Raw genomic sequence first — 23805 nt, forward strand, 5'->3', positions numbered from 1 at the left:
TTGCAAAGACAGTTAAATAAATGAACAAAGTTTGAAGAGACATCTTTTTTTTTTTTTTTTCTTCCTTTGTTAGTCTCAGACTTTTTCTTCCTGGGCTCTGGAATTTCTGCAGCAACTCAGTGCCAGTTAGTTTTGCTCAATTCTTCTATTTATAGTCAAGTCATCACTTGAAGTCGTTAGTCTCCTTTTGAGATATTCTCTCATGGCAGTATTTTCATATAGGTAGTGAATTTTCTTTTTATCTCTGGGTATTCTCATATTTTTTGTTGCAGCAACCTGGGCCATTTTTGCAATGAATCTAAGTTCAAATTCCTTCACCTTTGAGACTTTTAATCCTCTCACTTCCCCTTGAGGGAATACAGAAAAGTGTAGTGAGGGAACAGGAGATGAAGGGTAGTGCATAAGGTTAATTTTCAGGTGAATTGGTTGCTGTTTTGACATTCTTGCTTTCTTTGCAGGTCTCTTTTCATTCCTTTTCCTTTTATGCTAGAAAATTATTAGATATGCAAGAGCAAAACTCCTCAAAGCTACGCTCCAAAAGCCTATTAAAAATAGTCTGCAAGCAGATCAGTGTGAACACACGTCAACACCTGAGAGTTTCCCAAGTGGCTCTTGCACTCAGTGGTGTGATAACATGACATGTGGGAGGATTTTTCCTGGCTTTTATCTTTCATATATTGATGCTCCTGACTTTTTAAAATTCATTTTATCAAGTGGCACTGCAACTGAAACAACAGAAATGCAAGAATGAGATAGTTTGAGGTGTTTGCAGTGGTATACAAAGTATTTTGCCTCCAGGCCATAATTTCTGATTCATCCCAAGTTGGCAGCAGTCAGAAATTGCTGCCAGCTGTTTGCTGGCCAGCACGAAGATATTTAGCTGGTAGCTGCTGCTGGACAGATGTCTGTAATGTGGAAAGTGTGAGTGTAGCTGGCATGTGTTTCATTTTCAGAGCCTGGAAAATGGGGGTGTATCTCAACTGCAGCTGCTTCAGTTTAGGAAGGTTAAACAAGACGCCTGATTTTAGGTAACCAAGAACTCAGCATGTGCACAATTAAATTCCCTCCCCCCATTCTGGGGCAGAATGCTGATGTTTTGGTGTTCCCAAAAGCATTGTGTGGAGGGAGAAGGGGTACTGTAGATGGCTGTGCAGAAGGGTGTGATAGGAGGCTGCACTGTGGGGTGACCTCTCCTCGAGCTGAGGAGGTTCTTCAGCTGTGCTGTCAGTTGATACCTTTCCAGAGTGTGAGCAATCAATAACAAAAAGAAACTAATAGGAGGAAAAATGTCTCTGATTCATCTTTCTTTGTGTTGGACATATGTAACACTAGAATTAAATATTTTGAAAACCATGAATTACTTCATGTAAAATCTGCGCTGCTAAGCAGAAAATCTATCCTGCTGAGAAAAAAAATAAAGAAAATTCTTCAGTATAATGTCTGGTTTTGTAAAAAGGAAGGGAGAAGATTTTACAGTTTACAGTATGACAGAGCTTTGGGATATTTAAACAGGCAGTAAAGGAGAGGTTTGACTCACTATTGGGAAAACAGTTTTGGGTTTTGGATTTGCAGCAGCAATAGAGATTGCTTAAGTTGAGACATGAGGTCAAGCTTTTGCTGCTCCTTGATAATGTGGGGTTTTTTTGCTTTGATGTGATGCAAACCATAAAATGGGCTTAGGTGACTGGTTCAGTCTTCTCCTTGTGTGACATGTGGAGCTGGCAGAGAGCCCTGGCCAGTAACTCCTGCAGCAGAACCGTGTGTCCAGGTTCTGTGCATTGCCAGAGCATTGCCAGAGCACTTGGGTGAGTCTGGAGGTGTGGAGAACTCACTGTTCAGCTGGGCAGCGGAATCTGTTCCTGCGCTGTCCTGGCAAACCTTGTGTGGCATATCTGACCAGCAATTCAACTGAGCCCAGGCTGTGTGGATTACTGTGCCCGTAAGACTTAGGATTTTCAGTATTGCATACTTTGACACTATTTTATGTGTTTGAAAACTGCATCAGTTTTTGGTTTTTAACATTGGAAAAAAACCCCAAATGTGTGTTACTTTTCCAGAATTAAAAAAAGAAATAATGTTTCATGAAGAACAGTGGGAAGGAACACATTGCTGTGATACAGGAGTTTTAGCTCTATTTTAAGGAATGTTTTTTTACTGAATTTGTCTTGTTTTTTAGTACTAGTGTTTAAACAGATTGCCTTTGGAGTTGTAAATGGAATTTATTTTCTGTAGTGTCGTGTTATTCATTTCACTAAGTCCAAGTTCCCTGTGTGGTTCTTCCCTGCAGACATTGATGAGTGTGCTGCCAAGATGCACTATTGCCACGCCAACACTGTGTGTGTCAACCTGCCTGGGTCCTACCGCTGCGACTGCGTCACGGGGTACGTGCGCGTGGATGACTTCTCCTGCACAGGTGAGCTCTCAGCTGCAGCACTGCCACACTTGCCTTCTGTCTAGCCCCAAATGCCACTCAGCAGCTGGCCCTTTGCCAGGATGAAGTTTAGGCACAGGTAGGGTGGATAAATGTGGTAGGAAGTGCCTTGGGGTTAGCTTGGAAGGTGGCTGAGGAAGGCCACTGAGGGCTCTTGCCAGCCAAGACACAGTCCCTTTGTGTCCCATATCTGCCTTCTGTGTGAGGTGCAGAGGCTGAGATCACGTGTGTTGTGAGAAGAAATAAGACTTCATCAGCTGAAACTGGTCAGTGGATTGAAAGATGAGAAGTTACCCAGGAGGAGAAGCTTTCTGGACAGAGCCGAGACAAACATGCAAAAGGAAACTGAAATGTATGAAGTTCTTAAATCCAGTTATTGTTAGGTGGTTTGGAAATTGTTGTTAATGCTGAGAATTAATGTCTCAAGAGCTATGACATGTTGTTTAGAAAAGACAGCAAGTGGATAGCATTAGACAATCTACCTGGTTTTTTTAAAGATATCTATCTGCCAAATGAGGTCTAAAAATTCCTAGTGGAAAGTAGGTAGGACCTCATTTCCATTTAGAGGTTTTTAAGAGACCGTCTCTGGCAGTCTCAGAAAAATGTGAGAAGCTGCTGAACTGCTCATCCCAACTCCATCTAGCTGAATAACATCTTTCAATGACAATGCTTCAGAAAGTCTTGATTTTGGGATTATTTTGATGGTACACCTGTCATGCAAAGGAGGAAAATATTAGGTAGGTTTATTGAAATGGATATAAATCAGCTTGACACATGTTTAGAATGGTGTTGGGTGAGCTGTTCTCTGAAGTGGAAAGATGGCACAGGAATATTCAATATCGGAATGATTTTCAGCCTGGAATAACTACATTGTAATGCGTGTTATCCTTAGGGAAGGTCATAGGAAATGTTGACTTTCATGATGACAGCATGTCTTTCAGCTAATATTATATACTTTATAAAACTGTAGGAAAGACCTGCCCACCTCTTGAGAGATACTGATACTAAATAGCTGTCGAGAAGCTGATTTTTATTTTGCCCAAAGAGTTATTATTTCTGTGTAACCTGTCTCTCTTCACTTTTTCTTGATCTTTTACAATGTGACATGACAGATTCAGACCTTAAATTCTGTGCTGTGTGAGGTATCAACCTTCACAGTGATGGGGAGAGTGATTTTAATAATCTGACTCTTTCTCTTCCATATATGCTCTACTAATTTCCTAATGTGCCTTTCTTTCCAGCAAGGCACTATCATTAGGCATGCAAAGGGTATAGACAGCAAGGCATTTGTGATACACCGAGAAAGTGTGAAGTAGCAAGACAAGTTGCTTGACAGTAATGAGGGAACATTCACTTAAAGAGCATGCACACAAAGAATCCAGAGCAGATAAAAGAACAAATAATGAAACGCGAGAGACAACTATTTCTTGCAGGTTTAGTGTCTTGCAAAAATCACTGCATTTTTGACATTGTCATTAAAAAGCAGAGCAAGTGCATTACATAGATCAGGAGAAACTTGGTTCATTGCTTGATGTATTTATAAATAAATGTTTGTTATAATATTAAATGTAATTAAGTACTGTGCAATAGAAGCACTAATCCTGTCTTTGTATTTTGCATTATGCTTAAACTATGCTTAGACTTCTAGCAGTAATACTAATGATTAAAAAAATAGGCAGCAAATACTTAAGTAATTACCCCTTACACTGACAACAAATGTTTAGCAGGAACCATAGACTGTAGCTATTACTCAGGTCTTTAAAATTTTGTTACTCTTTGTTCCAACCAAATGGATGAGAAATTTTCTTGCTATTGAACCATGCATTTGGAGACAAATCTGAAAGCCTGAGATGGGTTGGTTTTTTGATTAAAACTGTGTGTGTGTGGGGTAAGGCTCAGATGGGTTCAGGATAAAGATGAAGTTTCAGATATAAGTGCTTTAGGCACATGCATGGCATTGCGTGTGTTTTGTACGCTGCTGAGCCTAAAGCAGAGTTTCTCCATGGAGCAGGAGATATCTTGTTTTGGGAAGCCTGAGTCTGGTTCATCAAGGTATAAAGTCATTTGCAGTTGAGCAGATTCTGTGTGTTGCTGGGCTGGTATATGCTTGGTGGCTGATCCCCAGCTCTTGTAGCTTTCAAAAGGTGGAAAGGATGTGGAAGGTGTAAATCTGTATGTGGAAGGTGTAAATCAGAAACAATTTTTAAGCAGAAAGAAATGTTTCCATTTGATATTGAAGGGGTTTTATCTTTATAAAAGGAAATTGAGTGATTGCTGAAATGCTATGTCAATTTGAATTGAGCAAAATAAAATTCATTTGGATATTGCTGAATTTTAAATATGCTGCTTCCAGTATTTTCTTTAAAACACTGGATCTTAGTGAAATTGAACTAATTTGTACAGTTTTGATGTTGCTGAAAGTTTTTTTCCCAAAACAATTTTTGGATAATAGTTTCCAACTGTGAAGTAGGAACTTCTGTGGTTGTCAATAAGAAGCTGCTGTGTTGGAAGATGTGCTGATTGCATAGAAAATGCAGTCATATGGACAGAGTGACTAAAACATTATTCTGGATGAAGTCTACAGATATATTACACTCTCACCTATGACTTAAAATCAAGTACTGACTATTTTAATAAATAATCAGTGTTCAGTCTCACATAAGCAAGACCTGGGATGATGAGACAGATTAGTCAGCCTCATAGTAATAACTTCAACCTGTGTTCACCAAGAAAGGTACATTAGTGGTTTTCTGCTTACCTGTTCCTAGGGCTTTGTGCACTGAATTTTAATTAACTTGTTGAGTGAAAGATGGTTTTATTAAGAAAAGTTACCCTGGAATAGGAGCCTGCTTTTCAGTCTCTTCCTGGGACACTGACAGGTTGTTTATCTGTTCTCTAGTAAATCACAGTCCTGTCCATTCTGAAACTGGCAGCAAGATTTGCTGCTCCAGATGTTCTCATTTGCTGGAATCTACTGATTTGTAGCATTTGATTGATTCTCACATGTTTTTACCCTGGTTGCTTGTTGAAAAATAAGTTCTCTTGTGTTGCTTTATTCTAACATAGCAGTTTGGGAAGCAGTTTGCTTCAGAAGTGCATTATTTCATTTTATGCTTTTAAAAGCCTTAATAATTGCTCAATAAGAATATAATACTTTTATTTTTGATGGGCTTCATCTGTCCTCTGATATGATGTTAAAAATTCATGCACATGATTTTCTGTAGTTTGAAACTAGAATATATAGTTCTTATATCTCACTGCCATTCAATCAAGTATGCTAATGATTTTTCATCTTAATAAGCTATAAGTTACCTGTAATGACCTCATATATCATGCTGCTAGGAAGAGAAAACAATGTGGGTAGGTTTCATCTCGCTTGGCATAATGTTGGCATTTTCTACAAAGACAATCACAATGATCACAAAAAAGTTTCCTGGCCTTTAACAGCTACGACAGCCATTTAAAATATAATGACTAATTTTGCAATTTTCTCCTTGCATCTGCATGGAACACCAAAAACTTCCTCAAATCCTGCAGTCATTCAAAGTATAAGTTTCATTTCATGTGGTCACTACTGGGCTTGAACACTGTATTTTGTTTCATTTGGGGCTTTCTTGTTTGCTTGTGTTTGTTTTTTTTCTTTTTCATTTTTTAAATTTATTATGAATATTCACTGACTATGTAATAAAGCTTAAAGACTTTTTCAAATGAGAGTGCCAGGAGACTTTTCATTCTCTATTTCCATGTGTTATTCATGGCCATTCTTCTAAATGAAGAAGCCTCCTTTGGACTTGAGAATGTCTCAGCTAATTTTGTCCAAGTTTTATCGTTTCAAGAAGTAGCATGGAAAGTTGTCTGGCCATCCAGCATGTCAGTAGTACCCATTCTGTCAAAATGGGGTGAGACCTGTGCGAGCATCCTCCTCTTCATGCACCAAAGCTATGCTGTCTCTTTGAAAATAATCCACCTCCATAATTTACTGGTCTACATGATACTTCAATAGTGGACTGTGCTTTAACCCTCTTTCAGTCCTGATTTGCTGTGATAATATTTCCAGGATTTTTTTAACCTTTGGTTTCTCAAAACAATGAGTCACTAAAATATTAGTGTGTTACTTGCAAAAAGTAAGTTTCTATCTACCACAGAAACAGGAAGTATTTTCAAAACACATAGTTCAGTATTCTAATTCTGTGAAAAAATAGATGTTACGTAGAAATATATAATTTAGAAGTCTTAGAATGGAAGTATATTATTTAGAAGAAGTCTTATAATATAAATCTTAGTCTTGAGTTTATGTTCTAATTTGATTTACAGTATTGGTAGAGAAGAGGAAGTAAGAAAAGCTCATGATTTTGACTGGTTATCCCATAAGTCACTTCACTTCCATCCTGTGTGGTTTCTGGGGCAGCATTCAGTTTTGAATGTACTGCACTTTTCAGAACAAGCCCTTCTCCAGCACGTTATTAGAAAAGTTGTGCTTAAAGCGTAGAAGAATGTAAGAGTTCTGAGACATCTCATTTTCAAGGGAAAAAATCAGAAACCCTTTCTCCTGCTCTTCCCTTCTTCCCCTCCCCTATCTGTGAAAGGCAGCTCAACCGCAGAAAATCCCTGCTGTGGTTAGAACAAATGTTCAAATTGTTTGTTATTACTAAAATTGATGCCTTTGTATTTTTGTTGCTGGGCTTTACCTGTCAGGTTCAAGGTGGTGTGGTTGACTCCGTAACAATACTAATAATGCAGCAAGTTTTACTATAGTGAAGTGGCAATCTCAAAGGGCAGGTTACTGGCCTCACATCCCGAATCAATGTGTGTGTTTGTAAAAGACCTGAATGAAAGCCTTTAGGTAGGCAATTGATAATGTGGTCACTCTTTGAAAAGATAGCACTGTTTTCTGAAATCTAATCTAGTGACCTTCTTTTCCACTATTTCTTCTTTGTGAACTAAATTTGCATTCCAGAAAGGAACATTGTTATTTTTGGTGTGGCACTTGCACTTTCAAAGTGCTGTGTGGGGTCTTGGATGTTCAGGGAGGTCAGTAAACAAACCTTACTGCTGTTCTTGTGATGGGCTGGGGTTGGTGAATTGATACATTTGCCTGCTAGCTGAAAACATCAGTCTGGGGCAGCAGGCAGTGAAGCCAGGTCTGTGGTGGAAGTTTTCAGGTTTGTTTTGTGCAAGAGCTCTCTTTAGATCTTGCTGTTCTAAAGGATATCATTAGGATCTGGATGCAGTGGGGCGACCCTCTCCGGATTCCTGGTACCCACCAAAGCCTCTCTGTCATTTCCCTCTGCAACTGGGCAGGGGAGAAAAAATATAACAGAGATTAATTAGTTGAGATAAAGACCAGGAGAGATCACTCACTGTCTTGGTTTGAAAAAACAGGTGTCTGCTAAGGAGGGCAGGAGCTTCCCTTGAAATGGAGAATGCAAACCCCCTCCCTCTGAATTGTTATAATTTTGAAATTAAGGGGGTCTCAGGCAAAGGTATGGGAATAGGAATGACAGTTCTTTATCAGGGAAAAAAAATAAAAATAAAAGAAAAATGCAGTAATACAAAACAACACTGATAGTGTCAGAATAAGACCTGTCCCCCTGTGGGTCAGGATGGTGGCACAGTCCCATCCCATGGGGGCTCAGCCCTCCTGCAGTGCCAGCTGTGGTTCTGCTGGAGCAGGGATCCTGCACAAGGCTGGAGTTTTCCTCTGAAGGTCCAGTGGTGGTGTAGATGGGCCTGGTCTTCCTCTGGGAATGCAGTGGAAAAGAAAGCTGCTCCTCTGGGAATCTAGTGGATAAAGGTTGTCTGAGGTTTTCTAAATCTCAGATCATATCCAGGTAGGAATGCTTGGCTCCTCCCCCTGGGCAGCGCATCTCGCAATGGGTTGATGGAATTTTATCAGTCATGCAGTGAGACTCAATGGCCCATGAACAGAAAATATTTTCTGGAGAGAGGATTGGTTGTGGAAGAGATAAACTGTCCCATCTGTTTTTAACAGGTGGCACAATTAACAGAAGGTAACTGTCCCATGTCTAACAGATGGCAATAGAATACACTCCCCCAGCCACCTCTTGTAACCTAAGACACTTAATCAAATACTGTCACGGGCAAACAGACTCAAATTGGAGATATTAATTGAATTCATTACTAACGAAATTGGAGCAGGAGAATGAGAAGTAAAAACAGACCATAAAACCACTTCCTCCCCATCCCTCCTTCCTTCCTGAGCTCCTCCCACCAATGGTGCAGGGAGGTGGGAGTGGGTGTTATGGTCAGTTGATCACTGTGACACTGCACAGGGAGAGGAGTCCTTGCCCTGCTCCAGCATGGGGTCCCTCCCATGGGAGACAGTTCTCCATAAACTTCTCCAGCAAAAGTCCGTCCCGCAGGCAAGGCTTCTCCACAGAGTGTTGCAGTGTGGGTCACTGTTCCATGGGGTGCAGTCCATCAAGGACAGGCTGCTCCTGTGTGAGTTCTTCACAGGGTCACAGGTCCTACCAGGAAACCTGCTCCAGCGTGAGCTCCTCTCTCCACAGGTCAGCAGATCCCTGCCAGAATTCTGCTGCAGCGTGGACCTCCCACGGGTTCCCAGCCTCCTTTCAGGCATCCAGCTACTCTGGTTTGAGCTCCTCCATGGGCTGCGGGTAGATCTCTGCACCCCTGGGGCTCTCCATGGGCTCTAGGGTCACAGCTGCCTCACCCTGGGCTGCACCACAGTTTGCAGGGGAATCTCTGCTCCAACACTTGGAGCAGCTCCTGCCCCTCCTTCAGCCCTGACCGGGGTGTCTGCAGAATTGTTCCTCTCCCATATTCTCACCCTGTTCTTCTCTGGCTGAAATTACATCTGAGCAATAACTTTTTTTTTCTTCTTAAATCTAAGAGGCATTACTATAATTCTTGATTGGCCCAGCATTGGCCAGCAGCAGGTCCATCCTGGAGCTGTCTGGCCTTGGCTCTGCTGGACATGGGGGAACTTTCTGGCAGCTTCTCACAGGAGCCACCCCTATAGCTCACCTGCTACCAGGCCTCACAAATCCAATACACTTGCATAATAACTACATAATTTTTACAGCATCATAGAATGGTTTGGGTTCTAAAGGACCTTAAAGATCGTCTAGTTCCACCTCCTCCTGCCATGGGCAGGGACTCCTGACACTAGACCAGGTTGCTCAGAGCCCTATCCAACCTGGCCTTGAACACTTCCAGGGATGGAACAGCCCCAGCTTTTCTGGGCAACCTGTGCTAGGGCCTCATCATCCTTGCAGTAAAGAGTTTCTTCCTAATGTGTAATCTAAACCTTCCCTCTTTCAGTTTTAAGCTATTGCCCCTTGTTCTGTCACTATGTGTCCCTGTAAAAAGTCTCTTTCCAGTTCTTACAGGCCCTCTTTAGGTGCTCCAGCAAGTGCTGGAAGGTCTCCCTGAAGCCTTCTTTTCTCCAGGCTGAGCAACCTGAAATCTCTCAGCCTGTCTTCAAAGGAGAGGTTCTGCAGCCATGGAGCGTGTCTGGGGCCCCTCTGGACTCTCCAACAGGTCCATGTCCTGCTTATGTTGGGGGCCCCAGAGCTGTACACAGTGCTCCTCTGGGGTCTCACAAGAGCAGAGTGAAGGGACAGTCACCTCCCTCGACCTCCTCCTCACACTGCTTTTCATGCAGCCCAGGATGTGGTTGGCTGTGTGGGCTGCAGGTGCACATTGCTGGATCGTGTTGATCTCCTCCTCCACCAACACACCTAAATTCTCCTACTTGAAGGCTGCTCTCAATCCATTCTTTGCCTAGAGAGAGCTCATTTGGGATTGCCCTGGCCTGGGTGCAGGACATTGCACTTGGTCTTGTTGAACACCATGAAGTTCTGAGGTGCACGCCTCTCAAGGCTGTCAAGATCCTCCAGAGTGGCATCCCTTCCCTCTGGTGGGTGCCACTAAGCTTGGTGTCATCAGCAAACTTGCCAGACTTTCCTAGAAAAATGATGAAAATATCAGTTGGGATGGGGTCATAATTATGTCACTGTTTATAGGTTAGATATCAGATATTTAACACAATAGGTTTGACTGGGGCTGAGGACCTCAGGTCAATCTGGACCGCGCTGATTCTGCTTGGAACCAATATATGTTCCCTTCTTTGGAATCCACTCTGTCACGACACACTGAAGGCACGCCATGATCTTTCTAAGAGCCTCATTGTGATCTGGGTGCGTGTCTTCTCACCGCACATCTTCAGGATAATACTGAGGCATTTTCAGATGCACTTGGAAATTGGTTTAAGACAGCCTGAATGGATGATACTTTGCTTGTGTTAGCTGAGCAGACTCAAGATATTTTTATGCTGATCTCTACTCACCCGAGTCCTTTAATGTCAAGTGCTCTAAGGCAAGGCAGGACTTAGCTCCTGGTGTTAAGTAGGACTCCTTTGTTTGACCTGCAGTCAATAGCAGCTCTGTTCCCAGAACTGTGAAGGGAAATGTGATTTAGTTTGAGGTCCCTTGAAATGCAGAAACATTTGTTTCAGGTCCCTTGGAGAGCTGTTGGCCAAGTTCAGCAGCAGGTAATCTGTGTGCTGGTGGGCATTGCCTGCATCAGAGAGCATTTCTTTGCTCTGCAGGACAAGTCAACAGAAGACTGGAAGTGTATTAAATCAATCCAGCAAAACAGAACCCGAGCAACTCCACATCAGCTGACTGACAGTCGCAGAGGTTTTGACTCAAACCCCATTAACGTGGAAGAAAGATTTCAATGGCATTTGTTTTGGCTTTAGATAAGTCCCACAGAAAGATAACTGGTGCACCATTGCTATAAGGAAACTCTGTTTTGAACAATACTAAAAAGACTGATTATTCTGTATTGTCAGAGAATGCTGTACTAACAGATAATGTAGCTTCTCAATGCATCCCTTGAAGCGTGATAAGTATTTAATTGCTCTTTTGGAAAAGGGAAGCTGAGGCACACAGAGTTGGAGTATTTTGCCCAAATTCATGCAGACACAGTGACAAGCATTGGGGAGTCTAGTAAAGAGTCAGATAAATTAGATACAAGAAAAACACAGACTTAGAGCAGCAAGAATTCAGTGAACAGTGAGGTTTATTTTTATAGATATTGACATTTTCTCAAGAAACAATAGCAGTTCATTGAAGCACAGTGTGCATGAGCCCTGAGTAACCATGTGGCCTTTATGTTATAAATCTTCTCCTTCCTTTTTCCATGCAGTTTTGTGACATCTTTTGTTGCTTTGGAGTTGAATTATTCCCCAGTTCTCTAATTTTAAATGCCATGTTACTTTCTTTTGTTCCTGACTTCACCTTCATTTTATGGGCTTACTGGGTTTGACTGCAACATTTTTTACATTCCTTCCTTTAAAGAAATGGCAACAGAAAATGGAATATTACTTGCTCCTAAGTGCTTTCAATCTGAGGGGGAAAAAAGTACTAAAAATGCAATATTTACAGTGATTTAAATTCCTCACTGGTAAATAGTTTAATTAAACATCTTTGTGCTTTCCTGTGCTCTGGGCATAGAAGTATTGCTAATTTGTCCAGAGTAGTTGGTAATCCTTTCAAGTTCTTTTGACATATTGATTTTCTGTAACTTTATTAATACTAAAATTAATTAAACAGCTGACCGCAAATCATGCTGATGGTTGTATTTCATGACTTAGGCATAATTAGCATTTTTACATTATTTCTTAGCTGCAGCCTTTTGTTCTGGTATATAAACTGTCATAAAAATGCAGTATTTTAAATTGTTTTGCCTATGTATGTTCATGCTTATGCATAAACTTAAGCATTAAGCATAAAAAAAAATTATTGATTTAATATTCAGTCAGGATTAATGAATGAAGCTGTCTATCTAAAGAGACATCAAGGACAAGCCATGTCTCCTGGTCAGCATTTATTTGTCCTGAGTTCTCTTACTGCAGGATTTCTCCTTGATACAACAGGACTATATCCATTTTTATGGCATAAGAACTCTAGATTCCTAAATGTGGCAATTCCTACAAACAGTCAGTGAGGTGAGGGATAGAAAGAGAGCCACCACACTAATTTCTTAGTGGGAATGTGCTCTCTCACAAACATGTAGCAGCTGCAGGATCGATGCCAGTGGCTGGAAGCAAAATCTCTCATGTTTTAGTTATCTGCTCCCACAGTGAGGGTGAATGCCTTAAGGAGTGCAACTTGTTTCTGGGAAAGAGTTTACTCAATCAAGTTCTGATCTTTTTGGAGATATAACTTCCAGGATTTGTCATCTCCTTTGTCCAGACATGTAAAAATTTCCCAATCTCTGTTCTTTTTCTAGATACTATTTGTAACAAACTCTTTGTTCTTCAGACACAGAATTGAACTCTCCTACTAAATCAAGGAAGTAACTGAATCATAGAGAAGGGCATCAGGCTCACCATTCCTCAAGGCAGGATCCATGGACTCTGAAGCATCCTTTGTCTTATCTGTTCTTGCAAAACACAAACAATTTCAATGAGTGAAACACTTTAATCCCCTTTTTGTGTGTGTCCCCCTTACTCAGACGTTTAGAAAGGTTTCCTTAACGGCTCCCTTAAATCTCTCTTACCACAATTTAAGCCTGTCATCTCTTGTCATATTCTCAGTGAACACAGAGAAGGCTTTGACCTTTCTATTTGCACTCCATTTTAATATCTGAAATGCCTTTTCATGAGTATGAATCTTTAATCTTCTCATCTGAAACCTAAAAGCCTATTTTTAGTTCTGGGGCTGAGCAGTACAGCAATACTCTAACTCTTCTTCTTAACTTCACATCTTCTTTTGAAAAGATTCTGGGTCTTTGCCCCCAGACTTTCAGTGTCTTTACAGAAGTATTTTTCACATTGAACTGCAAGATTGTTCATGTGTGTCAAGGATGGTGCCCTCAAGAATGGTCCCAGGTAAGAGAAGGTGCAATGCGTGTGAGGTTGGCAAGTCAGATGAATAAACGTGGCTTAAACCTCCCGTACTGATTGCCAGAGTCTCAGGCTGTGTCAATGTCTGCTTCCAAAGGCTGGTGGAGCCAGGCCCAGTGCTGGCCATGCTGGATAGGAATTCTCTGTTTGCCCTGTTGTGTCCTCTTTTTTCTGTCCAAACATCATTCAGCTATACAAAGAAGAGCTGTCAGGTGACTAATCGCCAAGTACAGAATATCTATAGTGTTTGCTTTTGGTGCTCGACTAGATTCTATAGCTTGTCTGATTTGAGTAACAGTGAGCACATGGCTGCTGGAAAATATCAGGAAAAAATGCTCAAATGCTCTCCCAATATGTCTGTGTGTATTTTGAAGTGTGTGTCTCCTGTGTGACCAAAGACTGTGCTGTCTCCCAGTATGCCTGTGTGTATCTTGAAGTGTGTGTCTCCTGTGTGACCAAAGACTGTGCAGGGTGTGGCACATATGTATGCATTTCTCCCAAAGAAATCCCGTCCACAGAGAGATGAGCCCGTTCACACTGGATCATAGGAGTGCCAAATTCCTATGACTTCAATTTAAGGAATGGTGGAAATGATCTGGGATGCAATCACTGGACCTGTAGAAAGCCAAGAATTTGCAGTACATTTATTTGGATTTGATAGGTGTGTATCCTCTGAAAGGCAGTGTGTCGTGGTGGGTTAGGAGTGACATATCTGTGAAATGTGCAGCACTTTGCTGCTCTGCTGTTGTATGTTCGTGTTTGCTGCTTGGATTTATCATTTCCAGAGTAAGGCTTTTACTTATGAAAGAAAGGAATTCCTTTATACTTGTTAAGCTGCACAAAAAAAAATTTCCATGAATTTCATGGTTCTTACGTCTCATGGGCTTTTCTGACGGTGAGAAATATGTGTGACAAAGGCTTTAGCATGTCTTGGGTTTTTTCCTTTTTTAAATCTAAATCTGAACTTTATACACCAGGAAACAATATATTAACACTTCTCATTTTGCTATGGTCTCATTTTTATACCTGTGCTGAATATTTCATAGTTATGTGTATATTGATTGGGAGAATGCTAATATTTTATTAAAAACTATTGATTCTTGAATGTCTGTTACTGTATACAGGTGATCAAAGGATCACCTTCTGAGCAATCTCAGATACTGAAAAGACCTTAGGACCCTGATTCAATGATGGGCACTTGTAATTTGTTTGAAGTGGTTGGGGTTTGGTGTGAGCACTGTTTAGAAATGCATTGTAGATCATCCAACTCTTGCTTTGCTGGTTCTGCATGTTCACAGATAAGTTAAAAAAAGTTTTTTTTTTCAGGAGAAATATGTACATTAAGGGGATGGGGAAGAGTGCCTGTGGCTCGGAAGGTGTGAAGTGTGATTTATCTCTTTATGGATAGCTTAATTCTGGTTTTGGAGGACCTTTATGTTCTGTCTGTGAGCAAGACTATTGAGATACAGTGTGGGTAATACTGCAGGTGAATGTCAGTGTATTTGATAACTAGATATCCTGGATTCCTAAATTTATTTCTGTGTTTGTAAACATTAGTCAATAACCATGAATCTGGTAGTGTTGCCTTCCTGACGTATTTGTGAAATAATTTTAAAGGTTGTAGAGGAGCTGACACTGGCAAGCAGACCTTGGCAAGCAGGTCCTTAAGAAATACAGCCTTTGGGAATAGTACAGGGATGGGGGGAAGGAGAGATGCTTTGATCTATCACTTTGTAGTTAATATTTTCATCCTTTCTACTGTAGGCTTTTTGCCTCCCAGTATGAAACTTCCTATTTAGTTACATGATTGCATGTAATACTTGCTCAAACTGGGGATTTTTATGACTCTCACAGAAATAGCTCTCATTCTTCATTGTCAGAGAAGTGGGACAGAGCTGGGCAAATGAATGACACAGTCTTGCTAATTGTGTTCCCATTAGAATAGTCTATTGCAATTTCTGTGTGCTTAGATTTTTTTCTTTCCCTTTTCAGAGTTTACAAATAAAGTTCATTTTTACAAAATACAGTTCATGCTGCTAGACTGAGATAATCAGGTGTTTTGGGGAAGGCTTTGCAGAAGGGGCCAGAAAACAGGGCTGCCAAGCAAAGGATAAGGATGTCAATGGAGAGACAGCTTAATGGCCTCTAAGGGAAAAATATGTTTTTCCTATTTATTTATGAAGAAGAAAAGTTTCCATGTTTTCAGGATCCTAGGGATTTGGTTTAGTCTGCTTCGTGCTTGTCATAATAGAGGGTTCTGTTTAATAAAGTTTAGTGAATAGAATTTTTCATAATGCTGAACTATCTACCAACTATTGTCCTTTATGCTATTTTTTGGCTGGTTTGTTGTTGGCCTTTTGCTTTTAAAATAGCACAAACGTTAAAAGTGGTGTTCTGTGGAGCATCTGACACAGCAAATTCTTCTTCAAACAGTAAATTAAGAATGCACATATTTAGGCACACACTCCCCAGAGGGGCAGAGGAATCCTCTGATGTTTGGAGACTTGGTCTCAGATAGATTCCTTGGTATTTATCCAATTCTGAACTGCATCCTCTATTATAATTGGGCCACAAAAATGGCTTTGCAATAAAGCAAAGACATTCAAAAAGTAGTCCCACTCTAGCACAACATATAAAGTTACTCTTTTTTGAATGTGCTCGTAGTGCCTGCTCAGTACACTTTTACTTCACTCTGCATGCTTTTAAGAGTCCCACACACCCTCTGATGTTCATATGAGGGTAGTTAAATGTATGTAAGCCACATTCCCTGTTTCTCTGGCTGGCATGTTAAATCACTTACAAAAATCTTTTGAATGATTCACTCCACACTTAGGAAACTAGATTTATTCTATTCCTTAGAGAAAGTTCAAAACCTGCAGTCCAGGTGGCTCTTCTCTCCCTGGATCTGGGGTTTCTAACTTTTCCAAGATCAAGTAAACTGTATATGGCATCTGATAATGGAGGTTCCTTTACATTTTTTCTTCTTGCTGCTGCTAAAAGTGAAACACTACTAGGGACACTTCCAGAGATGGGGCATCCACAACTTATCTGGACAACCTGTTCCAGTGTCTCACCTCCCTCACAGGAAAGAATTTCTTTCTGGCACCTAATCTGAACCTGCCCTCTTTCAGTTTGAAGTCATATTCCTGTGTCATTCCATGTCCTAGTCCAAAGTCCCTCTCCAGCTCTCTTATAGCCCTTTTATGTACTGGAAGGGAGTCAAGGTGTCCCCAGGGCCTTGTCTTCTCCAGACTGAAAAGCTCCAGCTCGCTCAGCCTGTCCTCACAGGAGAGGTGCCCCAGCCCTCTGAGCATCCTTACACTGAAGTCTTTCTGATAAAGAATACTGAAAAGGCAGTAGCTGAAGGGTATCCATTCTTTTGCCTTCAGAGATAGCTGTATGTGTGTGGTTCATGGGTATCCACACTGCCCTTTCAGCAGCAGCAATAGCAGGGGGTGCACGCTCGCTCTCCTCCTGTGGACACCTGCTGGAATGACTTTGAATCGTCCCGCATGGATTCCTGCATGAACTCCCTCAGCTGGGCTCAGGTGAGAGCAGGAAGGCCGACTTCCCATTCCTCCTCCATCCCACAACCAAACAGAGTGTAAGCGTGGTCTTTTATCAGCTGAACTCAGAAGAACAAGTAATTAAAGTGGTGTAAGTTGGAAGACTGCCTGTTGTAGACAGCAATCCTGGATATCCTCCTGTCCAAGATCTCTTTGGATAGCAAAGTCCATGGGTTTTTTTTCTTTCCGATAAAATTAATTGCCTTTTTATTAGAATCTGGCATCTTCACCTGCAGTTGACCTTGTATTTATTCTCTGTCAGCAGAGTTGGTTGTTTCAGAGAAAGCACAGACCTCCCTGCAACTGTAATATATCAGAGAAGGAATCCCTTTCCTTGGTTCCATCTAATGATGATTTTGTGCCTTGAACCATAAGAATCAATAATTTCATAATTAAATTCTAGCTGGCAAGATGATTTGTGCTGTTCATGTTCATTAAGGGACTACTATTTTGAATATTATTTGACTTAAATTCAATACTGCCTAAAGTATTTTATCAGTTGGACCTACTCTGTAAAATGACTGTTTCTACCTGTCCACCCTGCTGTTTTTCTCCTTTAATCTCACTAAGTAAGAGAGCATTTTTATTAATACTGGATAAGAGTATTTTACATTTTGTTACTCATTTTACATACCTTTGTCGTAGCTGCTATTAATTTTCTCATAAGTACTGAATAATCATAATCTTTAAAATATTTTTATTCAATTCTAAAGAAAACAAATGGGACCTTCCAAGGAAAAAAGTTAAGTAGATACATGAATATTGTAGTGATCTTGAAGAAATAATAATTTTTATCATTTCTATGCTCTACAAAGAGGAGGATAATTGCTGCTATCTGTTTAAATCCCTCAAATGCTATTTGTTGGTAAAATTTCAAATGGCCACAATACATTATTTCCGATGTCCTTATATTTAAGCTTAATATAAAAATGTGATTGCTTTAGAGATGATAAAAATGAGACTGTCTCTGGAAAGGCAGTCAGGTTATTATGAAATATCTAATCTAATTAGATTAGTTGAACTTGCTGTGATTTAAACCAATCTGGTAGATGCACCAAGGAATGCTAGAACAGTTTGGGTTGGAAAGGGCCTTAAACATAATCTCATTCCACCCTCCCTGCCATGGCCAGGGACGCCTTCCACTGTTCCAGGCTAGCCTTGGACACTTCCACAGCTGCTCTGGGCAACCTGTGCAGGGCCTCAGCACCAACACAGAGAAGGATTTGTGCCTAATAACCGATCCAAACCTACCCTCAGTTCAAGGAGAGTAACAGTTGGAGAGTATTGAACAGCACCACTACCACCACCACTAATAATTAGATGTTTGCAATTGCATCCTTCAAGGTACTTCAAGAATGTGTTGAGTATCTTAGTATTATTGTGAATCAGTTACCTTGGTTTTACAGTAGGGCACAGACAGCACAAAAGACATTATTGCAAGTGGTTTTTCCTTTTGTAAATGTTTATGAGCTTCTCTCTTTTTTATTTTTTTTTCCTTTCCTGTCCATAAGCATTATAATCCTTAAACCATGTTACTGCAGTGTGAGGGCAGGAAAGTTTAGACTTTGTGAAATATCAGTTTCAGACGTTGTATAATTATTACATCACCATTTTTTTCCTGAAGTTTTTTGACATTTGTGATCTAGTGCAGACCATGATGCTCCTGGCTCTCCTCCACCATTTAAAAGCTATCCCATCTCTTATAATATGGAAGGAATATGAGAAACGTGGTAAAAATGAGAGTTTTTCTTGTAGTGTTGCATTCTTTTTAAAATGTTTTTGTTTAACATATGAAGCATACACTTCCTGGCTTTACAGAAAAAAACTATTAAATACTATGTTCTAGCTATGAATCTCAATGAATTTTCTGTAGAGTTTATTCTTTCTGAGGGCCAATATTAGCTCTTATTTATTTTCCAGAACGAAGTTACATTTGTTTCCCCTTAGTGAGTTTTTTTTTGTTTTTGTTTGTTTCCTTTCCCCAGAGAATCTAAAGTTATTAACATGCTATTGTATTATGTTCCATGTCTTTGTCCTCCTGTATCTTTTCTTAATGGCAAGTGAAACTAGTTCATATCTTATTCCCCTGCTGCCTGCTCTTTCTGTATGCAACTGATAGAAATCTGAGTTACAAGTTTTCTTCCTCTGTACATGTGATTCAAGACACCCCCCCACCCCCCTTTTCTGGTTTGGTTTGCTTTATTTCCATCATTACTGTTCATAATTTTTTAATCCCTGTTGTATTTCTGTGCCTGGCCCAGTGGTTATCGTACCAGCACTGATCTAAGATGTGGTGATCTGTTCCAGCCTACACAGAAAATGAGAAAGACCTGTCCAAGATGAGGAGATAATCCTGCTATACTTAATGACCATCTCTTGATACAAAATAAAACAAAAAAAAGCTCTATACTTGTTATTATTACAACCTTACATTGTTATACTACAAGTTGTTATAGTGCAACCTACATTGTGCCTTCTCAGGCAAGAAATGGCACTCAGAGAACATCACAGAATAATAAGTGTTATGGATTCAAAGGGTTTTGAAAATTTTGCAACACAATGTCACAGGCTGTAGTAATGCCAAGTAAGTATTTCAATAAATAAATTAAAATATGAACCTTTCCCATTAACTGTTCAGAAAAAGAATGAAAAATAGGATCACAAGCTAAGATAGTCATGTTCTTTATGTTAGAACAAAAGATGGGAATTACTGTCAGTCTGGAGCTGGTGATTGGTTCACCCAGACCAAATGCGCCCCTTTCCCATAGGGCTAGTGAATTTTAGGGAAATATTCAAGTTTAGAAGATGACTTGTTTGTCTGGCTCTTCGCTACAGACTGCTATAGGCTTGTCTCAAGGTGTCATCTGTCCATGTTAAATACATTCTACTTGTGAGACACATTTTCTCTGTATTATGGCATAGTTATTTATTCACAGTTTTTTGGTGAAAAGAAGAGGAGGGATCTCCCAAAGCTTATTTTCCCCTTGTATTCCCCCACTGCCACTCCTCTGGCCGGGATCTGCTGAGCTGTGCTGGGCTGTTTCCGAAGGCCCACGCAGTCCTTGCTGGAATTCTGAATAATTTCAGTTATGAGTAAGGATAGGAACTTTGCATTGTAATTCAGGCCTCTTACAGGGTTAACCGCACTGAAGTTTTTTTTGGTTGGGTTTTTTTTTTTTGTTTTTTTTTTTTTTCTGTTCTGTGTGGCTGCTTTCCAAAAGCTTCTGGAAAATAGAGCAGTTTTGTCAGTGTTGGTATGGTCACCAGTGACAAGACTTGGTGACATGTTGTTCATCTTTCCCAGTGTGAATACTCTTTAGGATGCCCTATCAATTAGAAAAGCTTTTTCTGGCTGAAATAGATTACTTTTTTTTTATTACAGGAGAGTTAAAAGAAACTGTACTGCACATGTATTACTTTTCAGCTCTAAGATTATTCCTGGTTGACCTTACCTTGCCTCTTAATAAATATTTGAAATACATTTCTATCCTCTTAATTTTGTGAACTGCATGTGAATCCAGTGAGGTGTGCCTCACAAGATGACTTCCTTGGGTTGCAGCAGCATGAGGCATCCCATTGAAATTCAATTTGTGGTTCCAGGCAATTGTTTTGTTACACTAATTTTATTCACTTGGCATCTTTTTCATGCTGTCACCTAGGATGCAGGGTCAAATTAGTATCAGAAGAAATCCTTTTTTCTCCTTCCAAATTAACCTATTAATATTTAATTATTCAAATTGCTATTAATTTTTAACATATTAATTGAATTATCTCTTTCTGTGGCATTGGAGTGCTTGTGACTGTTATGCATAAGGATCCTGCTTCTGTTGCTGCAAGATGGAGATTAAATGGAGGCTCCTAGCTGATATCCATCCCATCTGTATGCATGGGAGCTTATGGCAGGAGATTTCCTCCAGGGAATTTATCACCGTGATGCTGCAGGCTCTCTCTGTGTTCAGGTTTTCTGAGGAATAGTTGAAACTAAAAGCTCTGTGGTCCTCTATGGGCAAAGTTACTCAATTACTCTAATGCTAATTTAGTGCTGATTTCAGCACTTGTGCAGCATAGCTCAAGGATCTGAAGGAAAGACAATTTCCTCTTTTACTGTGACAGTATTTGCTGTTACTCATAGACATTTGTCATCTGTCAAAGAACTGACACATGAGACACTGATTGTTAATGACTGTAATTGGGTTTGAGCCCCTAAATGGAAAATGTTAAAAGGACTGAAATTACAGTCTTTATCAAAATTATGTGCAAGCCATACTTCTATCACTTTCCTCCCTTCCCCTGACTGTGGGACAGGAGCAGGCAGGGGACCAAGGAACCTTGCCTTTCCTTCTCTGTGTAGGGGTGTTCATGTAGGAAAGAGTGAAGGCACAAAATGCCTTTGCAGGGATTAGGGATAGTATCTAGAGTAGGAGTGTTATTTGATGTGTAAATTATGTCTTCGTTTGTCTCTCTGGTGACAAATGACAGGACCATAGGGAATGGCCTGAAGTTGTGTCAGGGGAGGTTTGGGTTGGATGTTCAAAAAAGGTTCTTCCCCCAGAGGGTGGTTGGGCAGTGGAACAGGCTGCCCAGAGAAGTGCTCACAGCAGCAAGCCTGGGAGAGTTCAGGAAGCATTAGGACAACACTCTCAAGCACATGGTGTGACTCCTGGGAACGGTGCTGTGCAGGGCCAGGAGTTGGACTTTGATGATCCTTGTAGATCCCTTCCAACACAGCATGTTCTGTGATTCTGTGTTTAATTAGTTTGATCTTTTCATTTCTTGAAATTCTGTTAATGGTGATGTCTGGGCATGTACCTCCTGACACCTTCCTCCAAATAATTTTACAATGACTGTCTTTTTGATGCCTAACTGGGACAGTAAGTTTACATCTATCATTTTCCTAATGGGCTTTTATCAGATTTGTTTCAGCCATTCCTTGTTTGTAGTTATCAGCAACCCGTCTCTTGATTATTTTATACTGCTTGTACTTGCAAGCTAGCCCTGAAATGTCAGTGGTGCTCCAGCATGTCAAAATATATACCTGTCACCCAGCAGCAAAAAATGTCTGGTTTCTCCTGGATTTCAATCTTTTGTTTCAAATGGTTCAAATATTCCAAATCCAATCTCTTTTTGGTTCTTGTCTGTTGGTGAACCACTTCATTATATTAGATGAACTTTTCAGTGACATAACACCTTTCTGACCATTTCTTCACAAAAGTACCTCCATCATACAGTCAGTTAATGAGAGAGAGGGGTGATCTTGTATTTGCGGGGTTCCCAGAGCAAGTGAGGAATGATGAATCTGACTCCATGTTCTTAGAAGGCTAATTTATTATTTTATGGTCTATAATATATTAAAGAGTACTATACTAAAACTATACTAAACTATACCAAAGAATACAGAAAGGATACAGACAGAAAGCTAAAAGATACTAATGAAAACTTGTCACTCTCTCTCCAGAGTCCGACACAGCTTGGCCGTCACTGGCCAACAAGTAAAACCAATTCACGTGAAACCAAGGAAACAACCACCTGTTGGTAAACAATGTCCAAACCACATCCCAAAGCAGCAAAACACAGAAGCAAATCAGAAAATTCCTGTTTTAATTTTTCTCTGAGGCTTCTCAGCTTCCCAGGAGAGATTTTTCAGAAAATATGATGGTGACAGGGTGGAATACAGGTTGTGCAGATGTTCTCACCCCTAGATTGTGCCTTCTCCTTTGAGCATGTTCTATAGGAAGACCTGTGCTCAGTTTAGCTAACAGAATCATTACTCCCTTTTTGGAACTGGAATGCTCTGTGTAATGCTGCTTTTCTTTGCTGAAACACATGCTGGAATTAAATTTTAAGCAGTACATTACCATGTGGTGTGCATAGGTACATGTGTTTTGTGGAGGTTGTTCCTTGTGAACATGAAAACTGTCCTTTCCAAGTTCACCTTTACTTGAGTCTCATTTCTCATATTTTCTCTAGTTTGACTTAGGTCACATTTTCTGGAGAAACATTCTAACCCTCCTCCTGAAGTTTAATGCTTCCTTTTGATTTCTGATCATTTAGGCCCAGTTTCTCACCTGTCCTATCCTAGAAGAGAGATTTTGGGTAGCACTCTCTGAGTCAGTAACACAGACAAGGGAGCCTGGAAGTGAATGTGACTTCATGCCCTGGGGGCTCCTGCTCTGAACCTCCAACATATTTCTGCAATGCTTTTGGTAGTGTTTGATAGTTTTAGGTAGTTGAACTTACTTCCTCTTTATCCCCAAAATTATGTTCTAAGTTTTTTGGGGAAAAGACTCCTTCCTTGCCTCATCATCAGTTCTCTTGTAAAATCCTGTATTTGAATTCTCTTTTTTTGTTCTACTGCGATTATCCTTTGGTAAGTTAGTTGTGAAAGCCTGTACAATGTATGGTATAAAAATTCTGTTTGATCCATCTTTTGTCTTAGCAGTGGGATCTTCAACCTGTGCACTGTTTTGCTGATCTAAGAGGGTATAGTTGCAGCCAAAGGAGCTCCGGTTGTGATCTTGTCAGGTCTCATAAGACAAGTATGGACTTATTTTGATCACTATTGTGGTAGAATATCTCCAGGGAAAAACAGGTGCCCTATGATGATGCACTAGTTTCTATTTGTGCTTTCAAATAAAAATTAATTCTGTGAGTTGAGAGTATATATGATGCTGAATCTGCACATCTTGAGGGGTAAAGTAATTTGATCACTTCATTCCATGATTAAACCTCTGTAGTATTTTTGTGAGGCTAAAGGAGTTAACTGAAGATTTGTACACAGGACTGACATAAAGAACTAGCCTTACTTGTTTTGATTTTTTCTGTTTTTAATTTTTTTTTAAAGTGCTGAAAACCCATTTATCCTTGTTAAATCCATTGGGGGAAGTTAGATTTTCAGCACTCTGAGAGAATAA

General features: G+C 40.2%; 1 protein-coding gene across 1 annotated transcript in view; it reads left to right on the forward strand.

Annotated features, from left to right (window-relative positions):
• The window catches only part of LOC121333127 (protein kinase C-binding protein NELL1-like), a 211860-nt gene that overhangs the window by 132081 nt on the left and 55974 nt on the right, over window positions 1-23805 (forward strand). The window contains exon 13 of the mRNA XM_041399203.1: window positions 2288-2413. Coding sequence (XP_041255137.1) covers window positions 2288-2413 — 126 coding nt within the window. The remainder of the gene's footprint in view (window positions 1-2287; window positions 2414-23805) is intronic.

This window comes from Onychostruthus taczanowskii, unplaced genomic scaffold, assembly GCF_017590055.1.
Source record: "Onychostruthus taczanowskii isolate IOZ18803 unplaced genomic scaffold, ASM1759005v1 scaffold159, whole genome shotgun sequence".
Classification (NCBI taxonomy): Eukaryota; Metazoa; Chordata; class Aves; order Passeriformes; family Passeridae; genus Onychostruthus; species Onychostruthus taczanowskii.